This window comes from Oncorhynchus tshawytscha, linkage group LG01 (genome assembly GCF_018296145.1).
Source record: "Oncorhynchus tshawytscha isolate Ot180627B linkage group LG01, Otsh_v2.0, whole genome shotgun sequence".
In the NCBI taxonomy this organism is placed as follows: domain Eukaryota; kingdom Metazoa; phylum Chordata; class Actinopteri; order Salmoniformes; family Salmonidae; genus Oncorhynchus; species Oncorhynchus tshawytscha.
Window position 1 is genome coordinate 68,437,436 of NC_056429.1, and position 16,522 is coordinate 68,453,957.

At 40.1% G+C, this 16,522-nt stretch overlaps 1 protein-coding gene across 1 annotated transcript in view; it reads left to right on the forward strand.

Moving 5' to 3' along the window:
• Positions 1-12,458, forward strand: part of LOC112260922 (inactive phospholipase D5) — a 96,514-nt gene extending 84,056 nt beyond the window's left edge. The window contains exons 6-12 of the mRNA XM_042328304.1: positions 4,257-4,449; positions 8,078-8,186; positions 9,299-9,423; positions 10,495-10,692; positions 11,630-11,766; positions 11,939-12,104; positions 12,325-12,458. Of these exons, the coding sequence (XP_042184238.1) occupies positions 4,257-4,449; positions 8,078-8,186; positions 9,299-9,423; positions 10,495-10,692; positions 11,630-11,766; positions 11,939-12,104; positions 12,325-12,444 (1,048 nt within the window). The 3' untranslated portion in view covers positions 12,445-12,458. The remainder of the gene's footprint in view (positions 1-4,256; positions 4,450-8,077; positions 8,187-9,298; positions 9,424-10,494; positions 10,693-11,629; positions 11,767-11,938; positions 12,105-12,324) is intronic.
• Positions 12,459-16,522: the final 4,064 nt, after the last annotated feature.

Consider the following 16,522-nt stretch of genomic DNA (forward strand, 5'->3'; position numbering starts at 1 on the left):
TATTGGTGGATGGGTAAAAAATAAGAAAGCAGACATTGAATATTCCCTTGAGCATGGTGAAGTTATTAATTACACTTTGGATGGTGTAGATCAATACACCCAGTCACTACAACTACAAAGGTACAGGTGTCCTTCCTAACTCAGTTGCCGGAGAGGAAGGAAACCACTCAGGGATTTCACCATGAGGCCAGAGTTTAATTGCAGTGATAAGAGGGAACTGAGGATGGATCAACAACATTGTAGTTACTCCACAATACTAACCTAAATGACAGAGTGAAAAGAAAGAAGCCTGTACAGAATACAAATATTCCAAAACATGCATCCTGTTTACAATAAGGCAGTAAAGAGAAAATGAAAAAAATGTGGCAAAGAAATTAACATTATGTCCTGAAATCAAAGTGTTATGGTTTGGGGTAAATCTAACACATTACTGAATACCACTCTTCATAATTTCAAGCATGGTGGTGGCTGCATCATGTTATGGGTATGCTTGTCATCGGCAAGAACTAGGGATTTTTTAGGATAAAAAGAAATGGAATGGAGCTAAGCACAGGCAAAATCCTAGAGGAAAACCTGATTCTCTGCTTTCCAATAAACACAGGGAGACAAATTCACCTTTCAGCAGGACATTGACCTAAAACACAAGTATACAATGGAGTTGCTTACCAAGATGACATTGAATGTCCCTGAGTGGCCTAGTTATAGCGTTGACTTAAATTAGATTGAAAATCTATGGGAAGACATGAAAATGGCTGTCTAGCGATGATCAACAACCAATTTGTCAGAGCTTGAAGAATTTTAAAAATAATAATGTTCTGGGACAATCTTAGTGACTTTCCCAGAAAGACTCAAAGCTGTAATAGCAGCCAAAGGTGATTCTAAGATGTATTCACTCAGGGGTGTGAATACTTATGTAAATGAGATATTTCTGTATTTATAAAAACATGCTTTCACTTTGTCATTATGAGGTATTGTCTGTAAATGGGTGAGAAAAAAATCAATTTAATCCATTTTGATTTCAAACTGTAACACAACAAATTGTGCTATAAGTCAAGCGTTATGAATACTTTCTGAAGGTTCTGTAAATGGGTAACATTCACAGAGCCCTGGATGCTGCTATCAAAATAGCTTCTACCATTTCACATGGCAGTCTGCTCCAACAAAAACAGTTTTTTAGACATTATTTACCAAAGTATTCAGACACTTTGCTATGAGACTCAAAATTGAGCTCAGGTGCATCCTGTTTCCATTGTTGATCCTTGATGTTTCTACAACTTCATTGGAGTCCATCTGTGGTAACTTCAATTGATTGGACATGATTTGGCAAGGCACACGCCTGTCTATATAAGGTCCCAGAGTTGACATAGTTGCATATCAGAGCAAAAACCCAAGCCATGTGGTCGAAGGAATTGTCCGTATTGCTCCGAGACAGGATTGTGTCGAGGCACAGATCTGGGGAAGGGTACCGAAAACTTTCTGCAGCATTGAAGGTCCCCAAGAACACAGTGGCCTCCATCATTCTTAAATGGAAGCAGTTTAGCACCACCAAGACTCTTCCTAGAGCTGGCTGCCCAGCCAAACTGAGCAATCGGGGTAGAAGGGCCTTGCTCAAGGAGGTGACCAAGAACCCGATGGACACTCTGACAGAGTTCCAGAGTTCCACTGTGGAGATAGGAGAACCTTCCAGAAGGACAAACATCTCTGCAGCACTCCACCAATCAGGCCTTTATTTTAGAGTGGCCAGATGGAAGCAACTCCTCAGTAAAAGGCACATGACAGCCCACTTTATGTTTGCCAAAAGGAACCTAAAGGACTCTGACCATGAGAAACAAGATTCTCTGGTCTGATGAAACCAAGATTGAACTCTTTGGCCTGAATGCCAAGCATCATGTCTGGTGGAAACCTGGCACTATCTCTACAATGAAGCATAGTGGTGGCAGCAACTCAACAAATACAGGTGTGCCAAACATGTAGCGTCATACCTAAGAAGACTCAAGGCTGTAATCACTGCCAAAGGTGCTTCAACAAAGTACTGAGTAAAGGGTCTGAATACTTCTGTAAATGTAGTTTTTAAGTTTGTTATTTTTTATGAATTTGCAACAATTTCTAAAAAAAAAACAGTTTTTGTTTGTCACTATGGGGTCTCCATTTTAGAATAAGGCTGTAACATAAAATGTGGAAAAAGTCAATGGGTCTGAATACTTTCCGGATGCACTGTACGTGAATTATGGATCCTCCACCTGCAGTCCAAATAACACACATGGCTGCACATTGGGATTTCACATGAGTGTGGGGTAATTCGCACTGACTGTGAATAAATCAATGGACTGCCTTAGTGCAGAAACAAATGTTATTCTTATTCTCATTTTACACAAACCTGCTTGCTGTCTACAGGCATATAGAATCCCCATGCATGATTTTCTGAGGGAAATGGGTTGTGTTTATTGTTTTTATTAAGATTACATGTTACCCTTACCTGGTTTTCTATTTCCCTGCTTTTTTCATTATGAGATGATTATTATGAGCTATCTGTCCTATTTGGTGTGGTGCCCCTTTCGTATTTCTAATTCTAATGGTAAATAATGCATGGAGTGATAATGCATGCTATTTTCAGTGTTTGTTTATTGCATGTTATTGCATTTGGCAATACATGTTTTAGATATTGAAAGCTAGCAGAATAATCTACAATACTTTGTTGATCCTGACCTAAATCAATCCAAGTTCATTTCACATACATTTTTTTGACTGCCATGCTCTTTGGGATATGTGGTGCTTTCATTATGGAACATTTGAACAGTTTATCCTTATTTTACCATATTCCTCATCTTTCTCCAACATCCTGACCTGAATAAAGTGGTTAGTCAGTAAGTTAATGTTTCTGTCTCATCACCTGTCAGTTTGGTTTTGCAGCACTGACAATATTCCATCAGCTTGCTGAATCAACCAGGGCCAGGAAATGAATTGTTGTCTGCGTTCACCATTCACTGCGTTCACCCCATTACTGCTTTATATGATTTACTGTGTTTTCCTCCAATATTGAACCAATTCCCAGCATGAAGAATGTGTGCTCAGCATTGGATCAGTATGAATCAATGACCTGGCAAGATAAAGCAGGAGCCATTCAGGCTTGATATAGCATGCAGTGTGTCTAAAGTACTCAGCCTGACACATTAAATCCAATATGTTTACCTGCCGGGCTAGAATGGGGTTTTAAACATTAAGGACAGCAGGGAACAATTCTCTGTCACCCAAATGGCAAGATACCTGGACTGAACTTTCTTGGAAAATGTGGCACATTCTTGGAAGATTGTGTTAAATTAGCTATGAGCAATTAGTTATGATGTTTTTGTGGCATAGCACACAGTTTGACGTGCATTGTACTGCCTATGCATATTAAAATAGATACTTCGGTGTCGGTTAGGACTGTGTTGCGTGTTTGTTGTCAGGTTTCCTTTTTCACTAAGGCCTGGATAAATTACTGGAGACACAATAGAAACAAGTACATAAAGTGTTTCTGAAATGTATCAGTGGTGTAAAGAAAAAACTACGACCTGGGTTCAAATTCTTTAAAATACTTTAACTGTAATTAATTAAGCTTGACTGGTGCAATGGAACTAATGGAATAATCCCAAAACTGCAAACCCTGCCCATCCAAGCAGACTGAATCTACTGCTTGAAGTATTTCAAAGAAAACAAGTACTATTTCAACCCAGGCACGATGACTGACTATTGGTCTTCGGACTTCGCTGGCTGGGTATAGAAATATTTTTGCCATTAATGTCTCATTTCCATTACATTTTTGATACTAAAATTCACTTGCCTTGAAAGCATATGGGGAGAATGATGCCCTTGAAAATGTATTAAATTTCATTATGAGCTCGGCCATTGTGTTCCTGTTAGAATGCAGTTCAGCCACTCTTCTACTCACCCCTAAAATCTATCTCGGTGATAATGCCCAGACGGAAGGTGTTCTCAATCTAAAACATAGTGCAGGAGGTAATCATAGGTGAAAGTCATTGAATATGACCTAATTTTACAACATCCCAAGGCAGCTGCACAAGTTACAGGTGATTCTGTGGCTAATACAGACAAACATAATTGGCTCAATGTGCTGTAAATTCATCTGTTAGAAAGAACATTTTTGGGGGCTTATTTAATGAAACTTCTCTGGCTTTCAGGTCTTTTTCATTACAAACCTGAAAAACAGCCATTTGTCTTTATTACATGGGATGATTTTCACTCTTTTACAATCACAGGGTAGTGCTTGTGGAGAATATTCCAGGAGATGTCACCTTTTCTGAGAATAGTACGGCCCACCTCACCCTCTCTGCTGGGCTGCATAGCCTACTGGACCTGGCCGTGGCTGGTCGTTCTGTGGAGATTGTGTCACCACAATGGAACCTGAACTCCTCTGACAATGAATCAAGCTTCCTACCATCTTCTAGGCAGGTAAGCACAACAACCAACCAGGTAGCCCCCCAGGCCAACTGAGGCATTAGCAGGGGTGGATTGGACATCTGGCAATTCTGGCAAGTGCCAGATGTCCGGACCATTTTTTTCTTGGGTAAGCTGGTCAAAATTGAAAATAAATATGTTCATATAAACAGTATAAAAATAAAACAATGAAAAATGTGACATGGCAGCCCATGGGCCTGTTATCCTAATCTATAATGAGCCTTTGGCTGAACAGTTGGCTGAGGTCATGCAAACGCACATTCAAAGTCAAACGAGTCACCAGCAAAAATACCCACTTTGACCCCGTCATCAGTTAGACAGCCAAGATCATGGACCGTAGAAAACGGAAAGGGTGCCTATAAATGTAGAAAGAGCACATTCTACATTGTAATTTCACTCAAAAAAACATATTATTGGGCCATCTAAAACCATGATTTGGTCAAACATGAATCCTGTAATGAAAGTGTCTGCCCTGCCCCTGCGCCTGTGCCCTCTCTGGGGCCTGCTGCTGTTCATGGGTTGCATGTTTCGTCACAATATTGTTTTGAACGATCGTTTTGGACTGATGCCCAACTGAGCATGGGCATCAGGATGAATACATGACTACTAGCAGTGGGTATTATATTTATCTATTTATATTTGTATTTAGTTAGAGATCTAGTTAACGTGTTGAACCACACATTTTATTTGCATATGATATTAGTTAGTGCACATAAAGATGTATGTAATTCATCTCTATTAAACCTGAAAAAATTCCTATTTTCACATTAAAATATAGCAACTATAGTCTAATTGTCAATTGTCTTGCCATTCACTGGTACGTGGGTTATCACACCTAGCCATAATGCTTACTTTACGTGGCAGTTTTACTAATAGTCTTTTTCTTGTCAGGAAAACCAGATGCTCATAACTGTTGACCTAGAATACAAATGACATATTTTCCCCTTATTCCACCTGCTTTGACTTGCTTTCTATGATAAGCTTCAAAGATCAGCCAGTGAAAATCTCCCTTTAAAACCTTCATATTCTGTTAACTAATACCCAAATAATGTTGTTGACTCATCCTATACTTGTATTTGTGGTCAATGCATATATTGGAGAGAAAAAAATAAAAAATATCCCCACCTCAATCTTTTATCTCAAACAGACCGTTTAAAAAATGCTAGTTGTATGATGTCATCCTCCTGAGGGGGATGAACTGGCCAATCAGCAGTCTAGAGGAGGATGAGCTGGTCAATCAGCAGTCTACACGTGTGAATATTTATAATGACCGGTATACGCCCACACCATTCTGTTGTTTGGGGAACGCAGCACCATTCCAAACACAGAAAAGCTGATTTTTAACATGCTTAATTAAAAACATTTGGAAATAAAAAAAAATCACTCATATTGTAAATAAGTAGAGGCCCTATTTCATAGAAATCTGGAAACACTGGACAGTTACTTTAAGCCCAGTCTTATCCATACCTCACACATTGTATGTATAGACATACTGCAGGCTAGGTATGTCCTCTTTCTGCCAGAATGTGCATTAGTAGTCCTAGGTTGCAGGCAAAGCTGAGCCCATCCACTGTGTTGGCACACAGGCAGACTCCAAAAGAGCTGACAGCCATTAGCATCCAAACAGCCCTGCTTATACTGAGGTTAAACTTACACTTGGGTTTGGCTAAAATGGCAGCCTTGAGTTTTGGACAGCCCCTTGTATCTACCCACTGGTGTTTAGTTAAACTGAACAAAAATATAAATGCAACATGCAACAATTTAAAAGATTTTACTGAGTTACAATTCATAGAAGGAAATCTGTCAATTGAAATACATTCATTAGGCCCTAATCTATGGATTTTACATGATTGGGAATATGCATCTGTTCGTCACCAATGTCTTTAAAAAAAGGTAGGAGCGTGGATCAGAAATCCAGTCAGTATCTGGTGTGACCACAATTTGCCTCATGCAGCGCAACAAATCTCCTTTGCATAGAGTTGATCACACTGTTGATTTTGGCATGTGGAAAGTTGTCCCACTCCTCTTCAATAGCTGTGTGAAGTTGTTGGATATTGGCGGAAACTGGAACACGCTGTTGTACATGTCGATCCAGAGCATCCCAAACAGGCTCAATGGGTGACATGTCTGGTGAGTATGCAGGCCATGTAGGAAATGGGACATTTTCAGCTTCCAGGAATTGTGTACAGATCCTTGTGACATGGGGCCATGCATTATGATGCATGACAATGGGCCTCAGGATCTCGCCACAGTATCTCTATGTATTCAAATTGCCATAGATAAAATGCAATTGTGTTCTTTAGTCTGTAGCTTCAGTTTGCCCATACTATAACCCCACCGCCACCATGGGGGCACTCTGTTCACAACATTGACATCAGCAAACCGCTGGCCCACACAACCCCATACATGATGTCTGCCATCTACCAGGTATAGTTGAAACCGAGATTCATCTGTGAAGAGCACTCTTCTCCAGCATGCCAGTGGCCATCGAAGGTGAGCATTTGCCCACTGAAGTCAGTTACGACTCCGAACTGCAGTCAAGTCAAGACTCTGGTGAGGACGATGGGCACACACATGAGCTTCCCTGAGGCAGTTTCTGACAGTTTGTGCTGAAATTCTTCAGTTGTGCAAACCCACAGTTTCATCACAGTCCGGGTGTCTGGTCTCAGACAATCCCGCAAGTGTAGAAGCCGGATATGGAGGTCCTGGGCTGGCGTAGTTACATGTGGTCTGCAGTTGTGAGGACGGTTGGACTTACTGCCAAATTCTCTGAAACGACTTTGGAGGCAGTTCATGGTAGAGAAATGAACATTCAATTCTCTGTCAACAGCTCTGCTGGACATTCCTGCAGTCAGCATGTCAATTGCACGCTCCCTGTGGTATTGTGTTGTGCGACGAAACTACATTTTAGAGTGGCCTTTTATTGTCCCCAGCACACGGTTAACCTGTGTAATGATCATGCATTTTAATCAGCTTCTTGATATGCCACACCTGTCAGGTGAATGGATTATCTGGGCAAAGGAGAAATGCTCACTAACCGGGATGTTAACAAATTTATGCACAAAATTGTAGAGAAATAAGCTTTATGTGTGTACAGAACATTTCTAGGATCTTTAATTTTAACTCATGAAACAACACTTTACATACATGTTGCGTTTTTATTTTTTGTTCAGTGTAATTAGTGTCATGACTAAGTGCTCGCCTTGGCAGTTTGACCCGAAAAGGTGCCTCCAGGCTATGCAAAACGAATCGCTTTAGCCTGCAGCAATTGTTTCCTGTGCTCCACTGAAATGAAACCCCAGTTTAAAAATGGACAGGGGACCTGAAAGTGTAACATGTTATTTCAAAGCATGGCTATGCTTTATGCTACCTGAATGTGTATACTCATGTGTAGGGGTATATCCCTGAATGTGTATACTCATGTGTAGGGCTATATCCCTGAATGTGTATACTCATGTGTAGGGGTATATCCATGAATGATGATTCGGAGAATTGGACACTGCCCGTATGTAATTTTCCTACCATGTTAGGAATTTTCTAAACATCCCTTATAAAACACATCCAGTACACACCAGAATATGATGACCTATAGTGATGCTATTGATTGTGTTCTTGCTTACAGGGTCAGGCTTTGCTGCAAAGACTGCAGGGGCTGAAGAAGAAGGGAATCAATTTGAAGATAGCTAGTGGAATGATCGACTCTGTAGAGCTCAAGAGCCTCTCTCGTCTGAGTGAGTCATGTTGTAACCCACATCAACAGAGTTACAGCTACATTTACTTTCCATATACAGTACCAGTCAAAAGTTTGGACAAACCAACTCATTCTTTATTTTGACTATTTTCTTAATTCGTTTGAGCCAATCAGTTGTGCTGTGACAAGGTAGGGGGTATACAGAAGATAGCCCTATTTGGTAAAATACCAAGTTCATATTATGGCAAGAACAGCTCAAATAAGCAAAGATAAATGACAATCCATCATTACTTTAAGACATTAAAAGGTCAGTCAATCCGAAAAATGTCAAGAACTTTTAAAGTTTCTTCAAGTGCAGTCCCAAAAACCATCAAGCGCTGATGATGAAACTTGCTCTCATGAGGCCCGCCACAGGAAAGGAAGACCCAGAGTTACCTCTGCTGCAGAGGATAAGTTCATTAGAGTTACCAACCTCAGAAAGTGCAGCCCAAATAAATGCTCCAGGCTGTGTAAAGGCTTTTCGACCAAGAAGGAGAGTGATGGAGTGCTGCATCAGATGACCTGGCCTCCACAATCACCCAACCTCAACTCAATTGAGATGGTTTTGGATGAGTTAGACCGCAGCATGAAGGAAAAGCATTCAACACGTGCTCAGCATATGTGGGAACTCCTTCAAGACTGTTGGAAAAGCATTCCATGTGAAGCTGGTTGAGAGAATCACAAGACTGTGCAAAGCTGTTATCAAGGCAAAGGGTGGCTATTTTGAAGAATATCAAATATAAAATATATTTTGATTTGTTTTACACTTTTTTGGTTACTACATGATTCAAATGTGTTATTTCATAGTTTTGATGTCTTCACTATTATTCTACAATGTAGAAAATAGTCCAAATAAAGAAAAACCCTTGAATCAGTAGTTGTGTCCAAACTTTAACTTGTACTGTATATTGCCACTTTTTATAGAAAATAATGTGTATATCATTACTATTGATAGTGGAAATTACTTTTATTGCAGCGCATTCATATGGTCTTGACACTTACCTCGAGGAGGGATGTTACATCATGGCTCCCATCTTACACACAATACTAACATACATCAAATGCGGAGATTTCTTTCTCTGTCATTTTCTGTGTCTTTTCCCACCTGTGTAGGTGAGGTGCACTACATTAACATGACTGCCCTGACCAAAGGCTTCCTGCACTCTTCTTTCTGGGTGGTGGACAGGAAGCACATCTACATCGGCAGTGCCACCATGGACTGGCGATCACTGTCCACGGTATCTTAGTATATTCACTACATTATTACACCTAGTGTACCTGTGTATATTTCTGTAACATTTTTACCCAATTCAATGAGACCACCTATGAGTACACCTCATCTTGACTATGTTCCATACCTTGATTACGTAAACCATTTTACCAACCAATTGTGTACACTGTTTGATTTTTAGTTCTGATATTTGACAGGTATGTTGAGGCCACTGTGTACAGCCATCTTCTCTGGTGATTTGTCCCATGACTCAGCAATACATATTTATTCAAACACTGCTATTTACCCTAGGAGAACAGCATACAGTAATTGGCTCAGGTTGCACAAGCATACTGAATAGGAAACAAATGCAACCTTATAGTTGGCAGAAAACTGAATTAATTGAGTAGGGACAAAAAGGAAATGTGGACATTCTTTCATGTGCTTCTCAAAGCTGGAAAAGTACAACGGTTCATTAAAGTGTGACCCCATTCACTGTACCTAGCCTGTCTATCTTTAGCACTTCTCTGAAATAAACCCTTGCTTGAAAAGGGCATCACTTGAAAAACCCAGTTGTGAGAGGGGATAGGAGAGGCCTGGTGATTGGAAGTGCCTGGAGGACTATTTGCCTTGTCCAGGGCCAGAAGAGGGTAGGAGAGGATGGGAGGGGTCAGGGCTGAAGGGGCTAGAAGCACTGAGCTGTGGAGGGGAGACAAGAACAAGGGAGAAGGGTAAATGGAAGTGTGGGGAGTAGGAGATGGAAGGAGAGGACAGAGTGGAAATGGAAGTAAAGGAGAAAGGGGGAAGGGAGAAGAAGAGGAGATGGGTGGAGAAAGGGGGAAGGGAAAAGAAGAGGAGATGGGTGGAGAAAGGGGGAAGGGAGAAGAAGAGGAGATGGGTGGAGTAAGGGGGAAGGGAGACGAAGAGGAGATGGGTGGAGAAAGGGGGAAGGGAGAAGAAGAGGAGATGGGTGGAGAAAGGGGGAAGGGAGAAGAAGAGGAGATGGGTAGAGAAAAGGTCAAGTTGGGTGTGGGTGAAGTTACTGGTGGCACGTTCTAACATCTTACAACATCTGTGTTGTTGCTTTGTTGTCTCTTAGATGAAAGAACTGGGGATCATCATCTACAACTGTAGTTGTCTGGCACTGGACCTGCACAGGGTATTCAACCTCTACTGGCAGCTGCAGTATAAGGACTTTGTACCGTCCATCTGGTCCAAGAGGCTGAGTGCCCTGTGGAACAAAGATGAAAACCTCCCACTTCTCTTCAACAACACCAAGGCTGAGGTCTTTCTCTCTGTGAGTGACATTCTCACCCATGGCTTTATACATAAGGCCAGGAGTTTGTCCTTACGATGTGACCTTATAACAAGGGCCTTGAGTTTTTCCATGTCTGGTTACATAGTCAGGGAAAAACTCATGCCGTTACTAATGTATCAATGTTTTTTTTATCATTCTGAGAGACAAGCTCATCTTTATATTCAATTAATTAATACCGTTCTGAGATTAGTAATTCTGTGGGGTTTTTCTTGCTAGCAATAAGAAATTGCCAATATTTATGGATACTAATTTGCCTAGCGAAGACTTTTCTTGGCTCCAACCTTTTTATTAGTCCTGATATGATGTAAATATTTTCAACGTCCTCCCACAGTTGTAATAACTTTCAAGAGAGGTGACGGTTAAAAGCAATTTCTTATACAGCTCGCTATAACTCATCAGTTCATGTTTTATGTATGCTGACTGGATGAAAGATGGCATTGCTTCCAACAGAAAACATGTGGTTGGCTCACTATACATCAGGCTTGCCCATCCCTTCATGTCGATTAACCTTTCTGAAATGCAGAGGAAGCGTCAATCATTGGCGCTGTTGATAACAATCCATGTGAACCGTGATCTGTCAATGTTCTCATCACACACACACCCACATTCTGCTTACACACAGGGAGGGGGGTGAGACATATCAAGAAATAAATAACATAGAGACAGGATCAGTTCTAGGGAGATACCAGTAGAGAGAAGGTAACGCTGCTGTTCGAATACTAATGACCTCTTTAGAAATCGTAATTTTACTCTTAGAGAGGCTGTGACAAAGATATGCTCCAAGAGGTGTGGTGATGATGATGATGACAATGACAATGATTGATTGCATCCACAGTATATAGCCCTGGCATTGACATGAGGACCTCAGTTCTCTACTCTCCACTGATTTTAAGTATCTGTTATCATCTTGTGGCAGAGCTCTCCAGATGTCTTCTGCCCTAAAGACAGGACCAGAGACCTCGACGCCATATCCTATGTGATCCAAAAGGCCAAGAAGTTCATCTACATATCCATTACAGACTACCTGCCTCTCACTAACAGGAATTCTCACAGGTGAGCAATCTGTAACACTGACAGCACCTGATAATCTTATTGTTGGCATTGTATCACATGCCCATTTATACAACACAATGATAACTGATAGGATAAAACTGTGTAACTGTGTGTATAATTACCAGTCATTACCAAAGAGATAAGTGTTTGTAACTCTTTGTTACCTGGACAGATACTGGTCAAGTATAGATGGGATGCTTCGGGAGGCCTTGATCCTGAGAAACATCAAAGTGCGTCTGTTAGTAAGCTGCTGGGAGCAGACACATCCCCTGACCTTTAACTTTGTGTGGTCCCTGAAGACCTTGTGTATGGAGCTCCCTAACTGTTCACTGGAGGCTGTGAGTGTGCACCTACAATACATTATTGGACACCACACACCTACGAGTGAGGACATTAACTGGATACAAACTGTATAACATCACTCATCATGCCTTTGTTTTCAGGCACGTCATACCTATATTATAATCTCTACTGTACCTGCAAACCTTATGTGCTGTATATCGTGTAAAACATATTCATCACTACTGCTGAGCCAGTCCTTCTGTGTGTTTTGTGCAGAAGTTCTTCAGCACCAGGGAGCAGAGAGATGGCACGCTACAGGGAATCAACCATAACAGATTCATAGTGACAGACAGTGCTGTGTACATAGGCGAGTTTACTTCCATGAGTTTCAGATGACTAATATGTATTTTTCGAATGAACGAATTATTGATTTGTTTATTCAATTATTGGCCTGTCACTGGCTGGTTTGTTGATTAGTTTGCTTGTGAGGTGGATTGACTCTTTGGCTAGTACTTTTTAATCTACATTTCTGATTAATGCTTTGGCGGGTGTCTGTTGTCCCATAGGGAACTTTGACTGGGTGGGGAATGAGTTTATGTTCAACGCTGGAGCAGGCATGGTGATCAGTCAGGCAGAGGGGCTGAAGGAGAGGAACTCAACGTTGGTGGAACAGGTGAGGGCTGCGTTCCAGCGGGACTGGTATTCACGCCACACCATGAGCCTGCAGGCTAACAAGATCCCAGTCTGCAACAAGCACCAGCTCAACCAACTGGCACATCTCAAAATCACTCAACCACCAGAGAGCAGCGGGAGTCAGGAGAGTCCCAATGGCTCCTTCTGACTCCAAAGACATGTGGTGTGTTACAAGACTTTTATGCTTTAAGAGAAAAATAACTATTTGAATGCTGAAATCGGATACAATTTACAACTTGTTTTTAGGTAATATTTGTTTTCTATCACGTCTTCTGTTTATTTCATCCTCTTTCATCCTCTAAGACATGGGCAGGGAACTGATGAAATAAATATATTTTCTATTGATTGCCAAACCTAAATATAGTTAATTGTTTAATCAATTTTACCAATAATGTCATAATTTATCACAGCCTTTAAAACCCTCTCTGACCAAAACACGGTTGGAGCAGCATGGACAGTAGTGTGGAGATACAGTATATCCTATACAAATCTATACTCCAAGGATGTTTACCTTGTGTCTTCAATATTTGTTTTTAAAGTGCAGAATTTCTCCAGCCTCGACCAAATGAACAGGCGCCATTTGTCAGTTGGACAACAGCTGATCAAATGAAGCGAATGGGAAAATAACAGACAACTGCATGTCTTGATCTCATCTGACTCATAAGCTACTGACATCTTTCGGGTGTTTATTGTTGCAGAGTACAGACAATTATGCCCCATTGGCATCAATCTATTTTGGTATTGCATCTAAAATCCTGTTGTGGTCTCAAATAGACTGTTTACTTGATTATGTTTAATATCACCATGCCAGAGGTTGATCTCGGAATCTTAATTCAATTTCCAGGATTATGATACATTAACCAATTTTAAGATGAAAACAAATGTTGCATATTTTATTTTATTCTGTATATTGTCTTTGTTGGAAACACTCAAAAGGGTAGAAATAGATATGTATTCAACTTTTAATAGAAATTTAGGCCTCTTGTGTTGTTTTAACATGATCAAGAAATTGATCTATTACTGAATTTTTCATGAAATTTACATTTCTGTAAAAAGGTGTCTTGCTTTCTTGATTATATTAGAAAGTATTGAAAACCACCACTACAGAAACAAAACTTCCCTGAGCTTTACTTAGTTTGTAAATGGATATGCTACCATACCACTGTCATATGCTGTCATATGATAAACAGAGAAACAGCAACAGAGGTCGATAGCACACTAACATTGGAAGGTGCTGAGCTGCCATTTAAGGTCTAAGGTATTCGTTTGGTCAAGTTACAAGACTAGACAATGATTTTACCTAATGGAATGTTGGTAATTGATTCCCAAGTTCTTCATGGATAATTGGGTTTCTTTCTGGTATAACTCAACTGGATAAAGGTGTCTAACCAGTGGTACAACTGTAGCTCTCTTTGGAAGCAGATGTTGACTTATTTACCAGATATTGAAAAAACAGTTGTTGGAGGGGATTTCAGTCAGTAAGATCAATATCATGAATTTTTAAAGACTGCTAGACACCATTTCCAGTTTCCCCTAAGGACATGTTTTGAAATAAGACCGCATGCATTGCTTAACTTAACACTGACAGAGAAAATAACCACAGAATCTCATCACCCGCATGATACAAGCTTTGCACCTGATCATAAAAGATGATCAACTACTGGAGTTGTTAACATCTTTTTATGATTATGTCACGCCAATTAATACATTCTGTATGTAATAGCCTATCTGTGGTGGTTGATGGGCATTATACTTATATTAATTGTAATGTCTTATATCTGTATTTTCATTGCCTTTTTACAGTAATATAATGGGAGAACACTTTCTCTATGGTTACAGACGGTTCTCTTTGCACATATTCTGTTTTCATTGGGGTTATTTTATATCTGTAGCTATTCTGATACAGGAAAAATATTAATAGTAGACTGAAAAAATAACAATGCACTTCCTGAAAATATTTTGTCAGTGTTAACCAGAACATAAATGTAGCATTAACAAACATCTATGATGTACACTGCACTTGTGCCAGACAATGTTCTTAAAATAGTTTAATCTGAGAGTAAATATATGTACAACAATTTAACCTTTAACTATGTCCTCTTATTTTTTATTTAATTATTTTACCTTTATTTTACTAGGCAAGTCAGTTAAGAACAAATTCTTATTTTCAATGACAGCCTAGGAACAGTGGGTTAACTGCCTGTTCAGGGGCAGAACGACAGATTTGTACTTTGTCAGCTCGGAGATTCGAACTTGCAACCTTTCGGTTACTAGTCCAATGCTCTAACCACTAGGCTACCCTGCCGCCCCCTTATCAAAAAGAGGGAGTCAAAGGCATCTGACTGCTTTTGGTGCAACAGACCAGAGTGGGCTATTTTGAATATTGTTTAAAGAGTACCTCAATATTGACTGTTTGGGGTGCTCTTTGTCACTTTTTAAAAACTTATTGCTGACAAATCTTCAGTCACTGTATTACTCTTGATGTAGCAATGCTGGGATTAACATTGACATATTTTTTCATTTAACAGACGCTCTTATCCAAAGCAACTTACATTTACTAACCTATACATCGAACCCATTAAGAACAGATCTCTCGCAAACCAAATTTGGGGTGAGTCCCAGATACAATCGATAAACTGCCCCTGACTAACTGTTGCCACCTAGAGTTAGTTTGAGGAAAGGCTATTTCTCTTACCTGCAAACAGGCACAAAAGATGTCTGAAATAATCAAATGTGGATTAGACAGATGTCCTACATTTGATTAGAATTGTCTCCTGTGTTTTTTTAAAATCAAGATGTTACATTAGATTGGTAAATCCACAGTAGGCCAACATGTCATAGGCTACTACTGACTGGTAAATCTGTTCATTAAAGGTATGATTGTAATATTAAAATATTAATTGGAAGGATACCACTGTGGTCAAGGTGACCACATAGTTCATTCCAAAGCACATTGCATCACATCACAACATTGAAGACTTTAATTTGACTACGGTCTATTACAGTACAATTACTGCCCTCTGGAGGACAATATGTCCCACCAATTGATTATACACTGAGTGTACAAAATATTAAGAACTCCTTCCTAATATTGAGTTGCACACCTCGGCCCTACAAAGCGTTCCACAGGGATGCTGGGCCATGTTGACTCCAATGCTTCCCACAGTTATGTCAAGTTGGCTGGATGTCCTTTGGGTGGTGGACCATTCTTGATACACACAGGAAACTGTTGTGCGTGAAAAACCCAGCAGCGTAGCAGTTCTCGACACAAACCGGTAAGCCTGGCACCTACTACCATACCCCATTCAAAGGCACTTAAATATTTTATCTTGCCCATTCAGCCCCTGAATGGCACACATACTCAATCCCTGTCTCAATTGTCTCAAGGTTTAAAAATCCTTCTTTAACCTGTCTCCTCCCCTTCATCTACACCAATTGATGTGGATTTAACAAGTGAAATCAATGAGGGATCATAGCTTTCACCTGGATTAACCTGGTCAGTCTGTCATGGAAAGAGCAGGTGTTCATAATATTTTGTCCAATCAGTGTACATTATGCTATCTCTGTTTTGCATCTATTTTGCTCAATTTTGGCATACTCACTCCTTGTATGCCCTGCCTTTATGAACTGTATAGTACAATAGACAGAGCCTTCTTTTAAAATGATAGAATTTCAAAATACAAAAGGAATGTATATTTATTGTTTAACCTTGTTGATGCCTGTATCTAATTGATACTTTTAATTTGTACTCTTAATAAAAAATGTTCTGACATTGTATTGT